At 31.9% G+C, this 23,459-nt stretch overlaps 1 protein-coding gene across 7 annotated transcripts in view; it reads left to right on the forward strand.

The window, feature by feature from the left end:
• LOC126737497 (protein argonaute-2-like) overlaps positions 1-23,459 on the forward strand; it is a 63,272-nt gene that overhangs the window by 36,379 nt on the left and 3,434 nt on the right. For all 7 annotated transcript variants that reach the window (XM_050442411.1, XM_050442414.1, XM_050442412.1 and 4 more), the window contains 6 exons: positions 5,676-5,815; positions 5,887-6,099; positions 15,137-15,341; positions 18,158-18,399; positions 18,462-18,627; positions 18,687-18,823. In XM_050442411.1, the coding sequence (XP_050298368.1) occupies positions 5,676-5,815; positions 5,887-6,099; positions 15,137-15,341; positions 18,158-18,399; positions 18,462-18,627; positions 18,687-18,823 (1,103 nt within the window). The remainder of the gene's footprint in view (positions 1-5,675; positions 5,816-5,886; positions 6,100-15,136; positions 15,342-18,157; positions 18,400-18,461; positions 18,628-18,686; positions 18,824-23,459) is intronic.

A 23,459-nucleotide genomic window follows, 5' to 3' on the forward strand; every position in this document is an offset into this window, starting at 1 on the left:
GTAAATATTTGTTGACGACGTCACTGGTAGAGAGTGCTTGTATGGGTGGCATAAACAATGGGATTGAGCGGCGTTGCGATGCCATTACCGTTTTCTCGTTTCTTTGTACTTTATTTTCATTTATTTAAAGTTAATATTGACTTCGATATAGAGTATTTTGACAAATTTATTTTTAAAAAATGCTTGATATTTTATTAAAGGGGAGCAGTAGTATTGTTTTGAGCCTTCGGAAACAACTGAAAATTTTTATGATATTATAAAGTGATTTTTGCCATTTCTGTATAAGCATTTGGCATCATTGCATCAGAGATGTTGCAAGCAAACAAACCTGTCCATAGTTCAACGGCATGCTACTTCTAGCCTTTCAATGTTCTAAGAAAATTGTAAAAATCTTACAGAAAGTTACGTAACACATTCACAAAATATAAACAACAAATAATTCTCAAATGGTACATTGCACGACATGTATGTCCCTTACCAGAAACTCACTCATATACTATAGAAAAAAAAAATTCCAATCGTATTCCTCTATTATTAGACAAACATTAGATATAGTTCAGTTCGGAGATTTATTAGAATCTTTGATATGCCGCGAATATCAAAGGTTTTGTTAACGACATGCATCGTTAACAAAAGAGCTGCTGTAATGAATTGTCAACCATTACAGCAGCTCGTTTGTTTAACCATCTTAAGCTTAAATCCAAGTTTTATCAGGTATCTCCGCAAGGTTGAGACTGAGAAATGTTTGTCCCTTGCCAATAAGGTGTCTCTATGGTCAGAATCTCATTCATTGTGAACTGAGGATCATTCCTTAGATTGTTATAGATATTTAGATAAATTTGTTTGGCGTCTGTACTTAAACAATTATGTTTCGTTCTCTCTTCTTTTATTACTTTTTGCTAATTTTACTTATTTTTAGTTAACATAAGTTTTCTTTAAAGTTTAAGATATTTAATAATTACTTCGGTGATACATTGTTTATTTTGGTTTATTTACATTGATTTTGCATATAAAGGTTCACCCGGTATAACACACGCGTTTCTTGGTAAATTGTTAATATTTAAACTCGACCTATCTTACATTTTCTTACTCTCTTACTCCCATGTTCCTTCCATAAAGCCTTGCTCTTTTATCCTACTTTACCTTATGGACCCCTCGGGGCGAGAGGAGTAAGCTATTTGACCGAGGTCATCCGCCAAAATACGGAACAGGTGTGCGATACCGGAGAGCAGTTGTACTACGGCAATTATTGAATCGGTACCTAAATCTCATGCGAGATAATACCGAAGTGCATCACGTCTTTGTCGATTTAATGAAAGCTGATTGGGGTGTTCCTTATATCAACATCCTTTACTTCATTTATTACTAGGGTAAGTCGAGTCATTCTTTTTCCTTTTACGTCAAATTGAACAGGCCCGAAACAAATTACGTTTTAAAACTGCTCGATTTTTCTCTGTAGCTTCTACTTCCCTTGCTTCTTTTTGCTTCCTCAACACTAGAAATTGAACTGTCAGAACTATGTAAGTCTAAATCACTGTCCAGATCACTCATTGTTTTCATCACAAATGTTATTGTCTTTCTTGTACACCTACGGTCTCCATAAGCCCGCACAAACACTTTGCTCTTCATTTGCCAAATTTTCCTGCCTATTTTCCCAGGGTCGAAACATTTTAAGGTCTTTAGAAATAATACCAAAACAAATCCACAAACACAAATAAAAAAAAACACACTTCCTCACAGTAAAAACTGCAAAAAATTTACAGGCCAAATTCTAAATTCTTTACTTTCATAAACGTGTAAAAAGCATAACCGGTAAAACACATCAAATAATAACCTCACATGACCCCCCTCCCGACTATTAAAGGTGATAGACTTATCCAACAACTATTTTAAAGGCGATAGAGCCATTAAAATAGTTCTCTCTTATCAACTCATCTCTTTAAAAACACGTCGAAAGTAATACAAAAACAACCCAAACATTTATTTGGGTACGGCCCCGTAATTCTCAAAATCAGTGGGATAGAGAGAGATACGCTATCACTTGCACAGCCTAAAGTAGGAATCGACAGAGCGCAGGTGTTTTATCTTTAATAGACTGGCTAAAAAGAGGTGACAAGTCTGTGAGTGCTGGAAGTGTTTAAAATATTTTGTAAGATATTTGGATTTTAGTCCGCGGTCAATTTTTTGATATTATTTTCTTTCTAAAAATTGACATTGCCATTTAAACATGTATATTATGCGACAATAAATATGACATAGGCGCACGGACTAGTTAGTGCGACATCTGCGACACATCAAAGATTCCAATAGCTCTCTGAACTGGAACTAAAAAGTTCGAAAGCAAACTAAAATCACTTTTAATAAGTAAAGTATATTAATAGTCTTGATAAATTTTTTAACGGTATCTTTTGACCTATGCTCTAACATCATTTTCATATTTTATGTTTTTGTTCTATTATTGTTTAATTTATTTCCTTGAACTTTTGTTTTTGGCAGCAGTTTTACTTATTTTTAAGTCTCTTTTGTTTTTTTTTTTTAATTTATTGGTTTTTAGGATGCTTGTGCACAAGATTTCTCAAAACTTATGGCTTTCTAGACTGACATTTTTATTTGTGCTATAACAAAACTATAAAAACAATTTAATATAGTGTAAGTCAAAGGATAAATAATCATCTAGATATGCAATTATCTTCCCCATTGGTTGCACATTTAATTAACAACATGAATTTAATTTCCTTCAGATTTGGGAAAATTCACTTTAGTTTTAACTGTTTTTAAGCAATAAAAAGTGATGATTCAGCTAATTACAAAGCTGTCCTACAGTGAATCATAAAGAATAATCTTCAAAAAACTACAAAGATAAACAATGCTTGCATACTAAGATAATTTCTTTAAGAACTTCCATGTGTTGGCCTGTTTAATGATGTTTTCATTTTTTTCTTTCGTTTACTGTAAAGTTGCAATTATACAGGGTGTTCATTTGAAACCTTCCCACCACGGATTTATCGAAAACCACTCTTAAAAAAAAAAACGCCGAAATACGTCAAAAGGTTTGTCAAGGGGGACAAGTTTCTAACCTAAAATTACTTCACCCTCTGCCCTCCAGGGTCATCCCCTTAAAAATTTTAAATGGCAAGGGGTATCGAGTAATAGCTTTTTTAAAAGGTATTTCGAAGTCTTTTATTCTGACGTTTGAATTTTTTATATCGGTCGATTCGTTTTCGAGAAAATTAGAAAAATCTTTGTTTATCTTAATTTGTTCAGATAGAAAACAAAAACATGAAAATATCAGTTTTTATTTCAATAAGTGCTCAAAATGTTGCCCGTTAGGGTTTGCCAAATCTACAATTCGTTTATAATTAAATTTAAAATGGAAACTACTAACATAAACAGCAATTCCGAAGATTAGACGTGGAAAAAACGAACCTGAATTTTTTCCACATTCTTTTCATCAACACAGATATCCTGGGCAAACTGTATTGATTGATTGAAAGAATTTATTTTGCTGTCAGTTACATTTGTGACAGTCTTGGAATAGTGAAAATTTATTTGTTGAATTGGAAATTTTACTTCCAAAATGGTTGTAGACACACTAGCCGAAAGAGTGGAAATTATTCTAATTTATGGTGCCCAACATCAATGTGCTTGGCAAACTGCCGTCACGTTTAACGCCAGACATCCGGAGAAGATAACTTCGCATAGGTATGTTTTGGACCTTGTTACTAAGTTTACTGAAACTGGATCGTCGGCGAATTTTTCGCCGAAGTTTTGGAATAAATTTTAATACATTACGCAAAATTGTTGCTGCCACTGGTATTTCATTAGGCTCTGTTCACACAGTTACCAAACTTGATAAATTTCATCCATTCAAAATAAAAATATTGCAAGAGTTAACCGAAGACGATTTCGATAGGCGAGTTGAGTTTTGTGAAAAAATGACTGAAGTGATTAATGATAATACTATTCATGTAAAGAATATCTGCTTCAGAGATAAATGCACATTTTATCTAAATGGATTTGTTAATAAGCATAACTGTATTGGATATTGGAGCAATGAAAATCCTCATGCATTTGTAGAAAGGCATAACCCAGTACCCTCAAAAAATTAATGCATGGGCAGGCATTTTAGGACATACAGTGATTGGGCCATTACTTATTAACGAAAATTTAAATTGAGACATTTATTTGGATATGTTGGAAAATACCATAAATCCGCTTATCACTGAATCCATTGAAAACCAAATCGATGATGATGGAAACCCTATACTTGATGAGGTTGAAATATATTTCCAGCAAGACGGCGCTCCTCCTCACTATGTTCTTTCCGTTCGGCACTGGCTAGACGACGAGTTTTCAGATAAATGGATAGGGTGAAGGGGGCCTATAGAATGACCTGCTAGATCTCCTGATATAACGCCGTTAGACTTTTTTCTCATTGAAAGGGTCATTTGAAATCTATTGTGTTTACTCCCCAACCTGAAAGTTTGGATGTACTTCGTCAACGCATCATCGACAGCTGCCATGATATCCCACAACATTTTTTTGAAAATGTCGGTCAGGAATTTGAACATCGCCGTTATCATTGTTTTGGCCAAAAACGGGCAACATTTTGAACACTTATTGAAATAAAAACTGATATTTTCATGTTTTTGTTTTCCATCTGAATAAATTAAGATAAACGATGATTTTTCTAATTTTCTCGAAAAAGAATCGACCGATTTAAAAAAATCAAACGTCAAAATAAAAGACTTGCCATTTAAAATTTTTAAGGGGATGACCCTGGGGGGCAGAGGATGAAAGGAGGTGAAGTAATTTTAGGTTGTCCCCCTTGACAAACCTTTTTGTCGATTTCGGCGTTTTTTTTTTTAAACAGTGGTTTTCGATAAATCCATGGTGGGAAGTTTTCAAATGAACACCCTGTATATTAGATATATCAAGATATAAACATGTAGTTTATAGGTGGAAACAATTATATCAAATTGAAGACAATGGTCTTGATGAACAATGGAATTTCTTGAAAATATTATTGTGCATGTCATTTGATGGGTGTTTTGCGTTAAAAAATGTCAAAAATAAAGATAAATCCAAACTTTGGCAGTGTGACCAGGAAATTGAGAATTGCAAAATTAATTTAGATAGGTTATATGTTTAAAAAAATAGCATATTTAAGAACATGTATATAGAATCCAAAAAGGAATATGATAAACTGTAAACTAACAAAAAGGAAAATTACTACAGCAATAAAATCATAAGCAATAACAATAAAACAAGAAGTGCATGGGGAGTGCAAAATGAAATATTGGGAAAAGATAATGAAAGCTATGTTATAGAGAATAACAATACTGATGTAGAGAATAAATTTAACAAATATCTCACTGAAGCAGCAACACAATTACTAGAAACACAACTGCATATTCCATGTTCCACAGTTAATCCATATAACTCTGTAAGTATTCCTCTAGAGTTGTTTGATGACAAAGAAATTTTTGACATAAAATTTTAAAAATAAGTGCAGCAGTTGTTATGTCTTGTTGAGTTAAACATGCAATAACAGCTTTCATTAAACCATTGGTACACATTATAAATAATTCAATTTTGTCTGGCAAATTGCTTCAGCAACTTAAACTAGCAACTGTTACATTTTTTTTTACGCAATACAGCACATTTTCTTTAAGGTAATAATAGCACTGCTCGCGTAGACCGAGGAACCTGGCGTAACAACCATTTCTATGTAGCGAAAACCGTTGAACGTTGGGCCATAGTCAGTTTGGATTCGTACTGCAGACAGGGAGACTTGGAGGCGGTTAAATTTGCCGTAAGTATAAATATTTTCAAAAAAAAAATTTTATACAGACCTTTAATTAATTTTTCGCGGTTTGTTTTTAGTTAACTGGTGCGTCGAGACAGTGCGGAATACAATTCAAGAGTAATCCGGATTATCCGCAAGTGAGAATGAGAAACGCGCGGAACGGTCCGAGTCAGGGAGAACTCGAGCAATTCTTTAGCGACCAAACAAAGTGCGGGTACGATATTATTTTTGTCATTTTGCCCCAAACGAGAGGAGACGCGATCTATTCGAGTGTCAAAAACGCTTCCGAGGTAAATAGACTATTTAAAATGGTTCTTATTATAATAATATTAAGCTAGTAATTCTCACTTTCGGAAAACGATTATCTTTGTTGAGTTTTTTGTCATTTTTTGGGTTTCAGGTGTCATTTTCAAAAAACCCCACAACATTCTTTTTATTAGAGACAGGGAGTTAAAAAAATGACATGGGCACAAACAGGGCATCTTTTGTGTATTGACATGAAAATGTGTTTTCCTGTTAGAGATAATATAAACTTGATTTCAAGACTGGCATAAGCTCCAATCGATAAAGCAACTTTTACGCCTCAATAGAAAAATCTGCAAAATCGATAGTTTTTGAGAAAAATGACAATTTTTATTGTCATTTTAGGAGATGTAACATTTCATTCATAAATTCGCTTTGTTTACGATCAGAGACCGGAGAGAGAAAGCCTACAATATTTTATCATAAGAAGGACGAAGATAAAGGAAAAATCAATCGTTTAACAACGCATCGCGCTGTCACATGGTATTCGACTATTATTTCAATCGACAAGTGGCGTAACTTGGCTTTAAAGAAAACTGAATAATAGTTAAAAAAAAAATTGAAAAATTATTTAGAGAGGCTGCTTTGTTAAAAGAAGGTTACTTTGTTCCTTCTATGCATAATATAAAAGTTTTAAAAAAATATCAATTTTTATTCATATTAAAATTTGTAATTATATTTTAAAACTATCTAGGGAATAAAGCTTCTTGCAGTTTTTCAGTTTTCTGGTATTAAAATATATTAAGTGTGAAATAAAACATACTCAAGATTTACCTATATTATTATAATATTTACAAACAGTCTTTTTAGGCTGGAGTTAAGAGATGTGCGGATAGTATCTACTCGATACTTTAAGATCTGATAAATGCGACGATTCGAAGTAATCGAATCCTTCAACCCGAACTACTCGTTACTCGAATACTTTTTTAAATCCCAAATTTTCATGTCACCGGTGGCTGCTTATGCGTACTAAATATATTTTATAAGTAAAATATGGCAATATTGTTAATAAAATGAAATTAAAATGAAATAAACCGCCGCCGATCGGCCAAACAATAATAATTAATGAATAATACCTATTTATATTTACCCGGCGTTGTCGCCAGTCGCCACGCAGTTGCTTGATACTTCGATACTCAATACCTTGTTCTAGGTAAAAGTATTTGAATTCGTCCGTCGTGCTCGATTACTTGATTACTTTTTATTAGAACTCAAAAAATATAACAAACGCCAAAGCAATCCCTAAATTTAATATAGGTTTTCATATAAAATCTTAATATTCGCTTGTATATTCACTAACAGCTAACAAGTAATGACTACTTTGTAACGAATCCAAAGTATCTGATACTTAGATATAAAGTATCAGTAATCAGTATCAGTATCAGTAATCGTTGCACATCACTACTGGAGTTATAATATAACCCAAAATAACTCCGCTTTTTACATATTGCAATTAAATTAAAAAGTTTAGCTTCATTCATATAAATTAAATTAAAATTACATTATATTTACATAGTAAACTAAAGTGTAATGTATATAAGTAAAGTGTAATGTCATATACATAGGTACATAAAGTCATTCATTTCTAAATAAAATTGTTTTGGTATTTACACTTCTACTTCGATTTTTTAAGGTCTATTTGTTTTTTAGTTTCATACATACAGTGGTGGCCAAATGTATGGAAACCTTTAATAAAATCATAAGAATTATTTACTACAAGTTGTTTAACGGTACAATTTTGTTTGAGTGAAGACAGGCATCATGTCTAAGTGTAAATACTTATCTAGTGATTTGAAAAGTAAAATAGTTGAACTATACCAGAAGGGTTATAAACAAATTGAAATAAGTAAAAATTAAATTTTAAAAGACACGATTTCAAAAATAATTAAAAAATTTGAAGAGAGAGGAAATGTTTCGGTAGCCCACAAGCAAGGAAGACCAAGAAAGTTGTCCAAAAGGGCTATGAAGGTAATGAAAAGAATATCGATGAACGATCCAAAGAAAACTTCTATAGATATTTCTGGAGAAATGACTGAAATGGGGATTTCTGTGTCTGCTCGCACGGTGAGAAAAAGGCTAAATGAAGTGGGGCTTTTTGGAAGAGTTGCTGTAAAGAACCCACTAATATCAAAGAAAAATAGGAAGGATCGCTTGAAATTTGCACGAGATCATCTTACCTGGTCTCACCAAAATTGGAATACTGTATTGTTTAGTGACGAAAGTAAGTTTCAATGATTTGGGAGTGATGGGAAACGTTATGTCCGGCGACCAAAAGGTACAAGGTACAGCCACAAATACCAAATGCCTACGGTAAAACATGGTGGTGGAAGCGTAATGGTGTGGGGTTGTTTCTCCCGATCAGGTGTTGGCCCCCTGGTTAAAATTGATGGAATAATGGACCGTTTTCTATACAAAGACACATTGGAGAACATGTTGCCTTATGCTGAGGAGGAAATGCCATTGAGATGGTTGTTTCAGCAAGAGAACGACCCTAAACACAAGTTCCAATTTGTGAAAAACTGAACAGAGTATTGCTTTAATGGATTGGCCTTCACAGTCCCCAGTTCTGAATCCCATAGAGAATTTATGGGATCATTTGGACAGGAAGATTCGAAACCGTTCGATTTCAAACAAGGCTGTGGGAAATACTGCAAACTGAGTGGGCTGCCATTTCCAGTGAAGACTGTGCAAGACTTGTCGATTCTATGCCACGAAGATGTAGAGAAGTAATAAATTCGGAGGGATATGCCACAAAATATTAGCAGATTTTGATTTAGATGTAATTTATATAAATAACTTTCTTCAGTTTCCAAACTTTTGGCCAAGAAAATATTAATTTTATTTCATTTTCTTTTTATAATACGTTTAATTTCAAATTAATATGTTACGTTAAGTAATATATTATATATACTTTATCACAATATGAGTAACTTTATTATATTTCCTGGTTTCTTAAAAAAAAAAATACAAATTAAAAAAGTTTCCATACTTTTGGCCACCACTGTAAATTGAGTGTTTTGATAAAATATTATCATCAAAGATATGGTGTCATTTACAGTACTAGGTATCATTTCTAAAGTATAATAAAATATATACGTTAACTATCCTCTCCTATATTAAGCATTAGATACAAATTCGAATAAAAAATTATTGTTTTAAAGATTTTACTTTTAATGTATACTCTACTGACCCACGCCATAATTGAAAAGACCAAGGTTAAGGAATCGTTTTTAGTTATCTACGAAATATTAAGTACGGATAAGAATAATTCATTTTCTTACACACCACACATTGATGAACCATGATAAATTTTTTTTTAAAAAGTTTTATGAACGGTTTTATCTCCACTTTTTATACACTGGTGGTCAAAAGTAGATTGACAAACAACATATTTATTCAGTCTCTGAGTTTTATGCGTTGGATTCTGTTGATTTTACTTTCCTTACTATTAGTTTTGAAAAATATTCACAATGTCACGCGGTATAACTTTATCGATCGATATTAAGATGCGAATAATCGACGATTACCTGAAAGGGGTTAAACAGGCGGATAATGCTCGAAAATGTTCTCTTTTGAGGGCAACAGTAAGTCAAATAATAACAAATTTTAATCTCCGTGGAAGTGTTGTTCCTCTAAAAAAAACTGGGCGACCAAAGAAGACCACTAGTCGTGTTGACAAATTAATTTTGAAAAAAGCAAAACTTGACCCATTCGCAACTTCAAAAGAAATCAAGCTGCATTTGGAAGAAGAAGGTGTGGGTTCAGTTCAATATTCAATTCAATTCAATATATTCAACTTCAATATAAAATATTACAATTCTAAGAATATAAAGCACCTAGATACCAGAGTATCTGTATGTGCTATGGTAGAAACAATTTAAAAATTCTAATATATCAATGTTGTTACCCTTAGCAGGCCAGCCGTTATATAAATTAGTTCACAATATTTAACATTTTAAATAAGTTTACCCAAAACTACATAACAAAAATCAAAAACCAGACAATAAAAATGAGAAAAAGAGAAAAAAAAAAGATTCATATACTATATACACATATACATTTTAACTACAAAGGTATTATGTAGTATTTTACAGAATTTTCTAGTCTTTGGTACCTAAAACCTATAATATTTGAAACAAAATAAATAATTGAATAAATGTCCATACTGAGATTTTTTTCTTTTTCCCTTATGTATTTATGTTGTGATTGCTATCGAGTAAGAAAATAAAAAGTTTGGTGAAAAGCAGAATATTGATACAAGCACATATGATCAATCAACAAAATTTTCTTTTGTTTCCTAATATATAACTTAGGGCATGCTCATTAAACTTTTTGTAGTATTTCTGTTGTTTGACATTTTCTGGGAGAAGGTTATAAAACTTTGGAGCTAAAAATACTGCCGAATGTTGACCAAAATCTCGAATCATATAAGGTAGTACAATTTGCTGGTGTTTATTAGCTCGGGTTTGGTGTCTATGGTTTATTATACTTTGTTTACCATAGAATTTATGAACATAAGAGCAACAGGTTGTTATAAAAAGAGTTTTCAAATCTTGTATTTCAGAATTATATAATTGCTTTGTTGAAAATAACCTAGGTCTCTTTAACATTATCTTTACTATTGAGTTTTGTATTGTTTTAAGATTTTTTAGACTGTTTTCATATGCCCCACCCCAAATCAATATCCCATACCTTAATAGGGGTTCCACAAGAGCTTTATAGATCAACACAATCAGTTTTCTGCACAAAATTTCCCTTAGTAAATAAAATTTATGTAAGAGTGCCTTTATCTTTTTTGTTAAATAATCAATGTGTATATCCCATTTTAGATGTTTGTCTATATGGACTCCCAAATATTTTATAGAGTTTACCTGTGCAATTGGTTCATTAATATTGTTTACAATAATATTTTGAAAGTTTGGTCTATTTAAACTGTTTATGGAAAATGCTATATATTTAGATTTTTTTGGATTTAGTGACAATTTAAAGGTGTCGAAAAAATTTTTGATTAATGATAGACCTTCTTGAAACTTAACTTTTGCCTCTTGCCATGTGTCCATAAATATAATTCCTGTATCATCTGCATAGGATATTACTTTGCCAAGAGTTTTTATATCATTCACTGCATTTATATAAACATTGAAAAGTAGGGGTCTTAGTACAGTGCCCTGCGGTATTCCAATTTTAATGATATCAGGATCGCTAAGGTTACTTTTTATCTTGGTGTATTGCATTCTGTTTGATAGATAACTCTGTAAAAGTTGTAATACTTTGCCTCTGATACCATATTTTTCTAATGTTTGTAATATTATTTGGTGTGACACTGTATCGAATGCTTTTGTTAGGTCGAGAAACACCGCAAGGCACTTTTTATTTTTGTCCATACTTTTAGTTATATCACTAACAAGCTCATATATAGCATCTATTGTACTGACTCCTCGAGTAAAACCAAATTGATTTTTTGATAGTACATTATTTTGGTCAAAATAACATAACAGTCTATCCTTAAAGCATTTTTTGAAGACTTTTCCCAGGTTAGAGATGACACTTATTGGTCTATAATTATCCATCAATTCCTTACTTCCGGACTTAAAAACTGGACTCACCACAGATACTTTAAAATGACTTGGCACTACACCAGTTTTAAAAATTAAGTTTATAATATGTACAAGTGGTGGTAAAATGTGCATATGGAGCAGTTTTAAGATTTTTACAGAAATTTCATCTTTACCAGGTGAGCCATTATTTTTTAAAGAATTTATATATTTAATTATCTCATTCTGAGTAACGGGTTTCAAATACATGGAGTTTGGGAATGTCCTGTTTATTGTGAAGGGGTGAGGGGGAGTATTAATGCTTTTTGATAGGTTTAAACCAACATTCATGAAATGCTTGTTAAAATGATTAGCGATCTCTATAGGATTTATTATTTGATCACCATTTTGCGACCTAATCATTTTTATTTCCCCCTTACCCTCATTCCCATTTTCATTTACAGCCTCATTTATAAAATTGTATATTTTTTTTATGCTATTACTATTTTCCTGAATTTTATTTTTGTAGTAATCATTTTTTGTATTTTTGATCAGATTATTCAGTTTATTTCTGTACTGTTTATATTCAAAGATTTTTTCTGGTGTAGGATTTTTCCTTAATTTTTGTTTTAATTTGTCTCTATTTTTTATTGAAGTAATTATACCTTGCGATATCCAAGGTTTAATTTTTTTAACTCTTGTGTTTAACACTCTTTCATAGTATGACTGATTTATTATTTCAGATATATTTTTTACCAAAAGATTCAAGGCTAAGTTAGGGTCGTTTTGTGTAGATATTTTATTCCAGTTTCTGTTTTTGGCCAATTCGATTTATTTTTGATAATTTATGTTTCTAATTGTTATGTCATTTATTTTAGAGTTTTCTGGTTTATTTTTATTTGAAACAATATTTATTAATATAGGCAAGTGATCTGTTATATCGTGATTTACTATATATGGATTAAATTTAAGTATATTTTCTTTAATTTTAGTTTTGAGAAATACATGATCTATACAAGTTTGTGAATCAGGTCTAGTAACATCCTCATATAATGAAAAAAAGCCATGGCTATTTAAAAGTGATACATATTGATTGACCATATTGTCACCATCATTTAAAATATTCAAGTTTATGTCCCCTAAAAATAAGGCTACATCACATTTTTTTTTATTTTCAAGGTAATGGCTTAAATCAGTTAAAAAGTTGAGTGTATTAGAATTTGGGGAGCGATAGCAAACCTCCAAGCTAACACATACATTTTCCAAGATAAAAGTTAAGTTAGTAATACTAATTCTACTTGTAATCTGCTTCCCTGTGCATATTATAGGGTTTAAGGATTTTTTGGTGTATATCAATAAACCATCAAAAACGTTAAAATCTGCATTATCATAATAACAATCAAATTTAGGTATTTGGCACATAGTTAGTTGTCGTACCATTAGAAGGACACTTTAATATAGTGATTTAAAAAGAAGACGCCCTGCAAAGAAACCACTGCTAAGTTTAAATAACGTATGGGCGCGATTGAGCTTTGCTCGAGAACATAGTCACTGGACGAGACTAGTCTCCGATGGAAAAAGGATATTTTTAGTGATGAATCAAGGTTCAATTTGATTAATTCGGATGGCAAAAGATATTTTAGGCGTCCTGTGAACCAAAGATATGATCCCAAAGATACGGTGTCCACAGTCGAGCATGGAGGTGGTTTCGTGATGGTGTGGGGGTGTTTTCGGGCTGTGGGATGGGTCCACTACACTTGATAGAAGGCACGATGGATCGTTTCATGTATAAAGACATACTGCAGGATGTTATGGTACCTTATGCGCTGATGAAGTTATGCCACTCAACCATTACTTTCAACATGATAACGATCCGAAACACGCATCCAAGGTCGTTAAGCAATGGTTGACCCAAAAAAAATTAATGTTATCAAATGGCCGTCACAGTCACCGGACCTAAATCCGATCGAGAACATTTGGGATTACATTGATCGTCACATCCGATGTAAACATTTCAAAAATAAATAAGAACTTTTTGAAGTTTTGAAGGCATGCTGGATATCCGTTGACACGTCCTATATTGACAATTTAATTAGGTCAATGCCCAAAAGGTTGGTGGAAGTGAGAAGAAATAGAGGCTATGCAACGCATTATTGAATAAAACCCTTTAAATTTTCTATTCCACTTTTTTATTTTAGGAAGCTTTGAATTTGTCAATTTAATTTTGGCCACTTGAAAATTGTTTAGTTTTTAAATTTTTTTTTTAATATAATTGGGTATTACGAATAAATAGTTTAAATATAATTAAACATTACTAATAGGCTCCGTTGTTTTTTATTCAGGTACTGTCCCACCTGATTTTATCATTTCCTAAACCGTGATATAAACAAATTTGAAAAATAAGTAGTTGTCAATCTACTTTTGGCCACCAGTGTATATATCGTATCTATCTGTTTTTTTGGCGTTTTTATTTTGCAGATGATTTTACAAAAACCTTGCCGTTTTTTTTCTGTTATACATAAAGGCGTAATCCCAAAACTGGAAATTATTAAAATAATTTTTAGGCCAATAAAAAAATATGAGACATTAATAGTTTTTAAGAAAAATAACAATTTGTCTGTATGTTTTGCCATTTTTATATTTCGGGTGATTTCCCAAAAACTTCACAATTTCTTTCCTGTTAGAGATAAAGACCTGATTCCAAGACTGGAATATGCTCCCATCGATAGAGCAACTTTAATGCATCAATAAAAAAATTCGATAAATCAATAGTTTTTGAGAAAAATCACAGATTTCGAAGCAAGAATGCTTAATGTAATGATTTTCAATAATTTCTTAAAAATTTTTAAAAATTTCAAAAATTCGTCAAATATTTCTAGGCACTAGATGCATGAATGCCGGGCATTCTTTGAAAAATTTAATAAATTACGGACATTCTTTAGAAAAATAGGGAGAATAACTACAAATATTCCAGGCACTTTTTCTAAATTTTTCTAAAAGAATCGAAGATGAGTGCCTGGAATAATTATTTCAAAAAAATTTACGATTTTTTTTGAAATTATCAAATTTTTGGAAAAAATGCAGGCATTCTCTAGAACAATTAAAGTGATATTTTACGAGATTGACTACGGGATTATTGCCTGAAAGTTTCCAAAAATTTTCGAAAAATTAATTCCTATACTTCAAAATAATTGATGAATTAATAATAATTTTTTAAAAAATTCCAGGCATTCATTTTCTTCAAAATATTCAAATTTTTGAGAATATTCCAGGCGCTCAGCTCCATATTTTTCTAGAAAATGTCTTTATTGATCGCTTCAAGGGGTTTCCAAAAAACATCGTAACTCTTTTCCTATTAGAGATAAAGGTGTACTTCCAAAACTGGAAAATGCCTCAATTAACGAAGTAACTTGCCAATGTATTATCTAGTAGACCTCCCCCATTATATTAACGTAATATAGCCAATTTTTAAAATGGCCTTTTTTTGCAGGTAAAAGCTGGTTGTTTGACCCAATGCATCAAGAGTGCCACATTGAGGAAATTAAATCCGATGACTGCAGCAAATATCTTATTAAAAGTAAATGGGAAATTGGACGGGATCAATCATACGTTTCTCAGAAAACCGTCCGTAATAAGCGACTCGCGTCCCTTTATGTTGCTCGGTGCGGATGTTACGCATCCCGGACCTCTTGCAGGTAATCTTTAAGCTTAATATAGAATAAGGGCAAATTGGATATTTTATTACCTAAAAATCTTATCTTTAATGATAAATGCTACTTTTGTAAACTAAATTTGTTAGTTTTACCGTAGTAAGTAAAAAAATAGGGCTGTTAGATGATCAAACTTAATCATCCCAAGGACTACAAAGAAATATGACCTCTTTATATATACACTTAAATACATAAGTTAGCGCACGTTTTTATTTATATGAACACACTATTAATTGGATTTTATACTAAAAACATTCAGTGGTAGTAGTTTTTCTAATTTACCATGGGCTTTAGTTAATATGCAGCATTTCAACGGAACAGCAGATAAATTCAATTCGAACTAAAATATTCTGAAATATCGAATGGAAATAAGAAATAAACAAGCCAAATAAGTGTTAAAATATTACATAAATCTGCACGTAAGGAACTCAATAAGGATTGTGAAATAAAATTTTCGAGACACATTTTGACATTCCACCATAGGATCCGTTGTTACTTTGTATGGTACATAAGTAATATAATCAAGTACATAAGTGATAAATTCGTTGATCCGAATGCGGTGCCGAATCGTATGGCGGAATGTCTAAATGCTGTCCAGGCTTATATAATGACATCCAAAGCCATTTTTATTGACTACATTATCATTTGCACTTCTTGTAGCATTATATTTCTTATGTAGACTCTTATAGGTATTATAAAACCTCTAACAGAAATTCTGACCGATCGAAAAGAACTGAAGAATAAGTTACATTTAATTTGGTGATGATAGCTCGGGATGAATTGCAGAATACGATTATAGAAATCAAAAGCAATTAGGCCTAAAAATCATTACTAACAAAACTCACCATCTATCCAATGATATGCATCAGAATCAATATAGTATAACCTTAAATAACCGACCAGTTAAAAAGGAGGATCAAATTCCGAATCCAACATTAATTGACGACAAACTACATCATTTAGGAATTAAGAGAAATTGTTTACGAATAATAGTCTATTTTTTGACCGAAAGGAAAATAATAATAATAATAATAATAATAATAAGACTTTTATTAATCACCAGAAAAATAAAAAATTACAATTCTGTTATAAACCAAATGCATATCACATCTTGAATAGTTCGTTCTTTACAAAGAGCACATTTAATGTGTATTGAAACAATTAAAAAATATCTATAGAACATAAATTTTATACAAATACAAATAAAATTCCAGAAGGTGACTAATAGGCCATGTTTTCAGACTTCCAGGGAACAACCCCTGCGAGATTCCCTGAATTCTGTTGAGGCCTTATATATATTTAATAATTATAAATTATAAATGACACTTATAAATAATAAACAAAAGCATTTTCCCAGTTAAAGAAAAAAAGAAGAAAGTTAATACAACACGAATAAAAAGCATACTGATGGGATAAGGAGAGAATAGGAAAAGGAACTGGAATTGGACAAGGAAAAGGTTGGCACATATAAATAATTCGATTTTATAATTTAAAAATAAAAATAAAAAACAATTTTTTATTATAAATACTTAAGTGAGTAATTTGTTATTGATTTATTAGAATTAGTTTAGTTTTCATCTTAAAAGTTTTTTCTGACATGGTAAAATCATTTATACAATATTTGTTAGTATAGTGTGCTATTAAGTAAGAAAACGATCTCTTAAAAAATTCTTTATTGTGTGAAGGAATAGTTAATAACTGTTTTCTTCTAATATTCAAGTTGTGCACGTCAGTCCGATATCTAACTTTTCGATGTAAATATGAAGGAATCCTTGACTTAAGAATTTTGAAAAAGAAGCAAATCGGGAAGAATGCAAAAAAATCCCAAAAAAATCAACTGCCCGGATTTGTAAAAAAAATCGTCAACTTAAATGTCAATTAAATAATTGATTATTCTAGGCAGTTGAGGCTTAATCATAATTCAAATGCTTCAACTGCATGGAATTGTAGAACAATTTTTAACGTTAACATCATTAATAATGTTAATTAAAACTCTTGAAATTTAAAAAAATCCCAAAAAGCCACCGGCCTCGACTTGAAAAATTAATTTTAACTTAAACCGTAATTAAAAATTTATCGATTCTTCCAGGCAGTTGAGGCTTGACCTCTTAGTAATTTTTTACTCTTTATTAGCCATATTGTCTTTATGTTATTAAAAATGTAGTAAGTTTTGTTGTATGCAGATGACTTAAAGTTGTATTATATTATAAATTCTATTACTGACTGTTTAATTGTACAAAAGTCTATTTCCAGGTTAGCCTCTTGGTTAGCAACTTGACACAGAAAAATATAAATTCATGAATTTTCATAAGAAAAAAATCCTAATTCAACGATATTAATAGGTATCGTTTGTGTAAAGTAAGATTTGGGGGTAATTTAAGCCCGTTTTAAATATTTACAAAATACTTAAGTTTAGATTTCCACATGTACCTAAATGTACCCAGATATATCAGTCTGCAGCTGGTTGGTTTAGAGTCTGAAGCAAAGAACGGAAAACTTACTCCTTACCTCATTAAATTGTTGAATCGCTGTATTGATTGTTTGTCACTTTGATCTGGTATTCTACTCAATGTATGTTCTAGGTCTATACGTTCTAAACGTATGAAAAAATATAATTATCTAACTTTAATAGAATCGATTTATTTGCTAATAGTTTAAACTAATTAGTTTTAAAAGAAGATTAAGTGTGCTTTGTAAGTTCGGAACGTACCAATTCGAACTTTATTTTTATAGTGTACTTTTTAAATAAATAAATAAAATATCAATCCTAGGATAAAGTAACATTTTCGAATGATTTTTAGGTGATATACCGAGCGTTGCTGCGATCATCGCATCCCACGATCCGACCGGGTTTCAATACAACGTCACCATCAGGCTACAAGAGCCAAAAATGGAATATATCGTGGATTTAAAAAACGTCGTTAAAGAGCAACTATTGTTCTTTCACAAGAAAAATATGGGTGCCAAGCCCGAGAAGATCTTCTACTTTAGGGACGGCGTGTCCGAGGGACAATTCTCTCACGTACTTTGTATGGAATTAAAGGTGAGCCTCTTAGAGATATTTAAAGGATTCGTTTATTACCAGGGATAATTTACTACTTGCAGGCCATCCAACAAGCTTGTTATGAGTTGCAAAAGGACGGTTATAATCCGAAAATCGCTTTTCTGGTAGTGCAAAAGCGTCATCATACGAGATTGTTTCCGGTTAACGATCGAGATTCGGAGGACCAGGGACGACCGGATAGACCCGGCAATTTTAACGTTCCTGCCGGTAAACCCTCAAATTATTTATGAATATTTAGCGTTTATGATAATAATATTTTGTTACAGGCACTTGCGTCGATACCCACATTGTAGACCCGAACAGACAGAATTTCTATTTGGTTTCGCATGCGAGCATTAAAGGTGTATCCAGGCCTACGAAATATTGCACCTTATATGACGATATGGATCTAACTAACGACCAAGTAGGTTACAATGATTTCGTCCTTAAAAAGTTAAATTCGGATAATGCAATCTAATTTTTGGCCCGGTACTATTTGAACTCTAGGCTTCATAGGTTAGGTTAAAGGAAATTGATTTTATGACAATAAAAAAAAAACAAATTATTTATGCATAAGAAGTTACGGTATGAAGGTACATCTTTACAGATAATTTCTCTTAAAGAAATGTAGGTACGTCACATGTTCTTATTAAACAAATATATCTAAGTAACTTAGATTCTGGGGAACATGTAGCATTATACAAATTTATAAGAAAAGATGTGGTAACTTTTACCTGTTCAACTGCAAGTAGTAATACATATGGACAATTTAAATTTGACACAAGTATCATAGGAAAACATATATAAATTAACTTAAAATTAATAAAATAATAGGCGCTCGAATTATTCGTCGACATGATATAATCTATAGTTAATTAATAAATAATCCATAGATAAAATCCATAGTTAATTCGCATTTTTTTTAACGCTAGCTTTAAATTTTCCATAGTCTTTAATTTGCCTAATACCAACGGGTAGTAGATGGTTGAACAGTTTCTTACTGTCATAAATCACAGACTTCTTTGTCAAAATGGGATTGGCAGGTTAATCACGTCCGAATATACGTTCTGTGTGGATAGAAGATTGATCTGTACTTTCTATTCATTAAGCAAATTCCATAATAAAAATACATGACAATGTAAGAATTTTACCTTTTATATAGTATGGGCGACAGGATTGCTTGCCAGAGAGATTGTCGATATGTTGCCATGCTCTTTTTTGCAAATAAGGTTTACGACACACAGATTACAAATTTGGGTTTCAAACTTCACTTTGCTGTCAATAAAGAGTCCCGAGAATCTCCTACACAGTAATTGTTCCCTATTGTTATATTTTTGACACTTCGTTTTAACTTTAATTAGTTCGTTTGGATATATTGAAGGTTAAGAGGTTAGAGTCGCACCAATATTTAACTTGCTTACCATTTGACGATGTCCTCGGCAAAATCTTTACACTGGTTAGATCATTTACATAGAGTAAAATAAAAGGGGGCCCAAAACTGAACCCCTAAAGAACGTCGGAATTGATTTACTTTGAATTGAATTGATTGGATCCTCCACCCAACAAAGAACATTTTGTAATGTATTTACATGCATGGTTAACCCGAGTGATTGAAGTAAATGTTTTAGTATTTTGGAGTGAGTTAGATCTATTTTAGCAAAATTAATGTTAGCCAGAATAACAGAAGCAAAAGGAGGAAGAGCAAAGGAGAGGTCAAATGCCTGGAAGAAATTATTGATTTCTTACTGGCAGTTGAGCATAAAGTTTCTCTCTTCTTCTTCTTCTTCTTCTTTCTAAAGACATCAAATGCCTGGAAGAAATGATTGATTTCTTACAGGCTGCCTGGAAGAAATGATTAAATGCCTAGAAGAAGTTATTGATTTCTTACAGGCAGTTGAGCATAAAGTTTCTTTCTTCTTCTTCTTTCTAAAGACATCAAATGCCTGGAAGAAATGATTGATTTCTTACAGGCAGTTGAGTATAAAGTTTCTCTCTTCTTCTTTCTAAAGACATCAAATGCCTGGAAGAAATTATTGATTTCTTACAGGCTGAAGGGTGGATGTCTTATCCTGTTCCCATCATCCAAGGGGGACACAACAAGACTGAGTTGTGTCTAATTGCTCGAAGGACCAATCAATATGATTAAAAAATAAAACAACACTTGTACAATATCTTTTTCTTTACATTGCTTCTTCAACTTCACTTAACAACAAGGCACTATTGACATAATAAAGGCCGCCATTTTGCTTCCATTCCATAACTTGGGTTAAACGAATTAATACGTTTAAGTATTTAGGGCACAGAGAACTTTACCATCAACACAAACCAATTTATATGAGACAGTACAGAGAGAGACAGAGCTATATTATTAATTAATGCAACTTTTCACATTGTAATTTTTCTTACAAGGGCCATTCTTTAAATTGGCACGTTGTAAAAAACTAGAGCAGAGAGACCGGGCGGCGCAACCTTCGTTCCACAAAAAACCTACTACGACCGACCCAAGTTCTTTCTCCCATCAGCCTCAGGTGCGCTGTCGGCTCCGTAATCTATTTTTAGGGTATAAAGCGGCGTTGCAAGTTCTGTTTAAATTTTAGGTTATTTACAGAAAGGAAATTAATAAAGTGGTGTTGTTGTGAGTTTTCACAACACAGGCGGCCTGGAAGAAGTGATTAAATGCCTAGAAGAAATTATTGATTTCTTACAGGCGGTTGAGCATAAAGTTTCTCTCTTCTTCTTCTTTCTAAAGACATCAAATGCCGGGAAGAAAAGATTGATTTCTTACAGGCTGCCTGGAAGAAATGATTAAATGCCTGGAAGAAATGATTGATTTCTTACAGGCAGTTGAGCATAAAGCTTCTCTCTTCTTCTTCTTCTTTCTAAAGACATCAAATGCCTGGAAGAAATTATTGATTTCTTACAAGTATTTGTACATACAGTTTATCTCTTCTCTTTTTTCTTTCTATGGACATCAAATAAATTCAAGTTACAACTTTCGAACCCAACAATTCCAAAATTATATTGTTTACCAAAAATCCACAAACCTGGCAATAAAATCAGACCAATTGTCTTCAATATAGGATCTCCAATTTACAACTTCTCAAAGTTTCTACTTTAAATCTTAAGTGAACATGAAATTCTTGTTTCTTTCGATGTATCTTCTTTGTTGCCAAGCATTTCTATACCAGAAACTTTGGAATATCTGATTGAACTTTTAAAAAGTAATGGTTTTGAGTTTGATAATTTTGTAGAACAACTCAATAACAGTTTTCCATCCATTAAATTTACCTTCGAACAAGAAACAAATGTCCAACTTCCATTCTTAGATACTCTGTGATCCTAAGTGATTCTAACCATTGTTTTCAATTTCATTGTTAGCATGCATTTCTTGGTGATGAAAAGACGAGTTAATCTTGAAAATTCTACCCAACTTTCGTTGCAATGTTATATGATCCTATCTTGATAAAATGACTAATAGGGTTTTTAAAGACTTTTTTAAGAATGGTCTGTCAAAGTACGGCTACGTCAAGAAATCTTTTAGGAAACCCAAAATATAAAATGAAGACCAATGAAACAGTTTAAATTCCATTTCACTACACAGGTGGTTAAATTTTGAAATGCAATTAAAGTTATAAGCTTCTTGGAAGTCCTATCTGCCCAATATCATTGTCCCGCCGTATATTTAACAATAAATTCTCTCTATTTTAAACACGTTAACGAATATTTAAATAAGCCACATACTTAACAAAAACGATGTGCTTGCTGTTTAGAGAAGGATATCTTATTTTGGAAACCTATTCCATCAAGTTGCCGAAAGTATGAGAAAGTCTGTTTTTGGAAAGAGATCAAAGAATATAACTCGAAAAATTCATCCGTTTTCCCAAAGATGCTGGTCATACGTTTTTATAAAAGGCAGAAACACAAAATCTACAGCATCACAGAAACATTTAATGAAACGACAAAGGTTACATGTTTCGCCCGACTAGAGCATCATCAGACCTATAATAATTAATAATAATAATAATAATAATAATAATAATAAATCGTCTTTTATTAATCATGCATATACATTACATAGATTTAAATGTTTTATAGGTATATACATATAAGATTAAGGTTAAAGAATACAAATGGCGAAGTTTAGCCTTAGGCTACTCTTACACTTAACCATCCCTATTCTAAATCAAAAAAGAAGTGAAAAGTAAACATAATTCATAATGACACTAAGTATTTTGTAAATTTAACAAATAAGTTTTAAACTGAGACCTAAAGCCGTTTAAACTAATATCTCTTAAATAGGGATCTAAGGAGTTATATAAAGATACTGCATTATAGGTAAAACCTCTTTGAAAGAGTGCTGAATGATGTTTTGGCATAGTAAAGTGATTTCCATAACGAAGTTCACGGTTATGAATAAATGTTCGAAATACTAACTTTTCCCTCAAATATACAGGAATATTTGATATTAACAACCTCATTAGAAAAGTAGCAAAATGATGCTTTACCACACCCGACATATTTAACCAATTTAATTGTTTAAATTCTGCTGAGACATGATCATATCTCCTCAGACCAAATATGAAGCGACAACAGTTATTTTGCACAACTTGCAATCTATTTTTTGTCACTAAATCTAAACAGGGGTAGTACACTATATTACAATAATAAAAAATTGGCAAAACCAGAGATTCACAGAGTTTTTTCCTAATATTAAAGTCTAAGATAAATCTGTTGGCATAGAGAACTTTCATTTTTACATAACTTTTTTGAAGTAACTTATTCACATGATCTCTGAACCTTAAATCAGTATCAATGATAAGCCCTAAGTTCTTCGCATTTTTAGAAAATTCCAAAGTTGTGTCGCCCAGTTTCAGGTGCAACCTACCTTCTAGCAGTTTTCTTCGCTTTTCTGAACAAAAGAGAAGTACCTCTGTTTTTTCAGGATTTATCTTTAAGTTATGTTCTCTTGAGTAATCATTGATGGATTTTAGATCGTCATTGAGAGATGCTTCAGCTTCTGCTGGTTTATTGGGGTCAAAATAATGCAAAACCTGTTTATC

Source organism: Anthonomus grandis, chromosome 6 (assembly GCF_022605725.1).
Source record: "Anthonomus grandis grandis chromosome 6, icAntGran1.3, whole genome shotgun sequence".
NCBI lineage: Eukaryota > Metazoa > Arthropoda > Insecta > Coleoptera > Curculionidae > Anthonomus > Anthonomus grandis.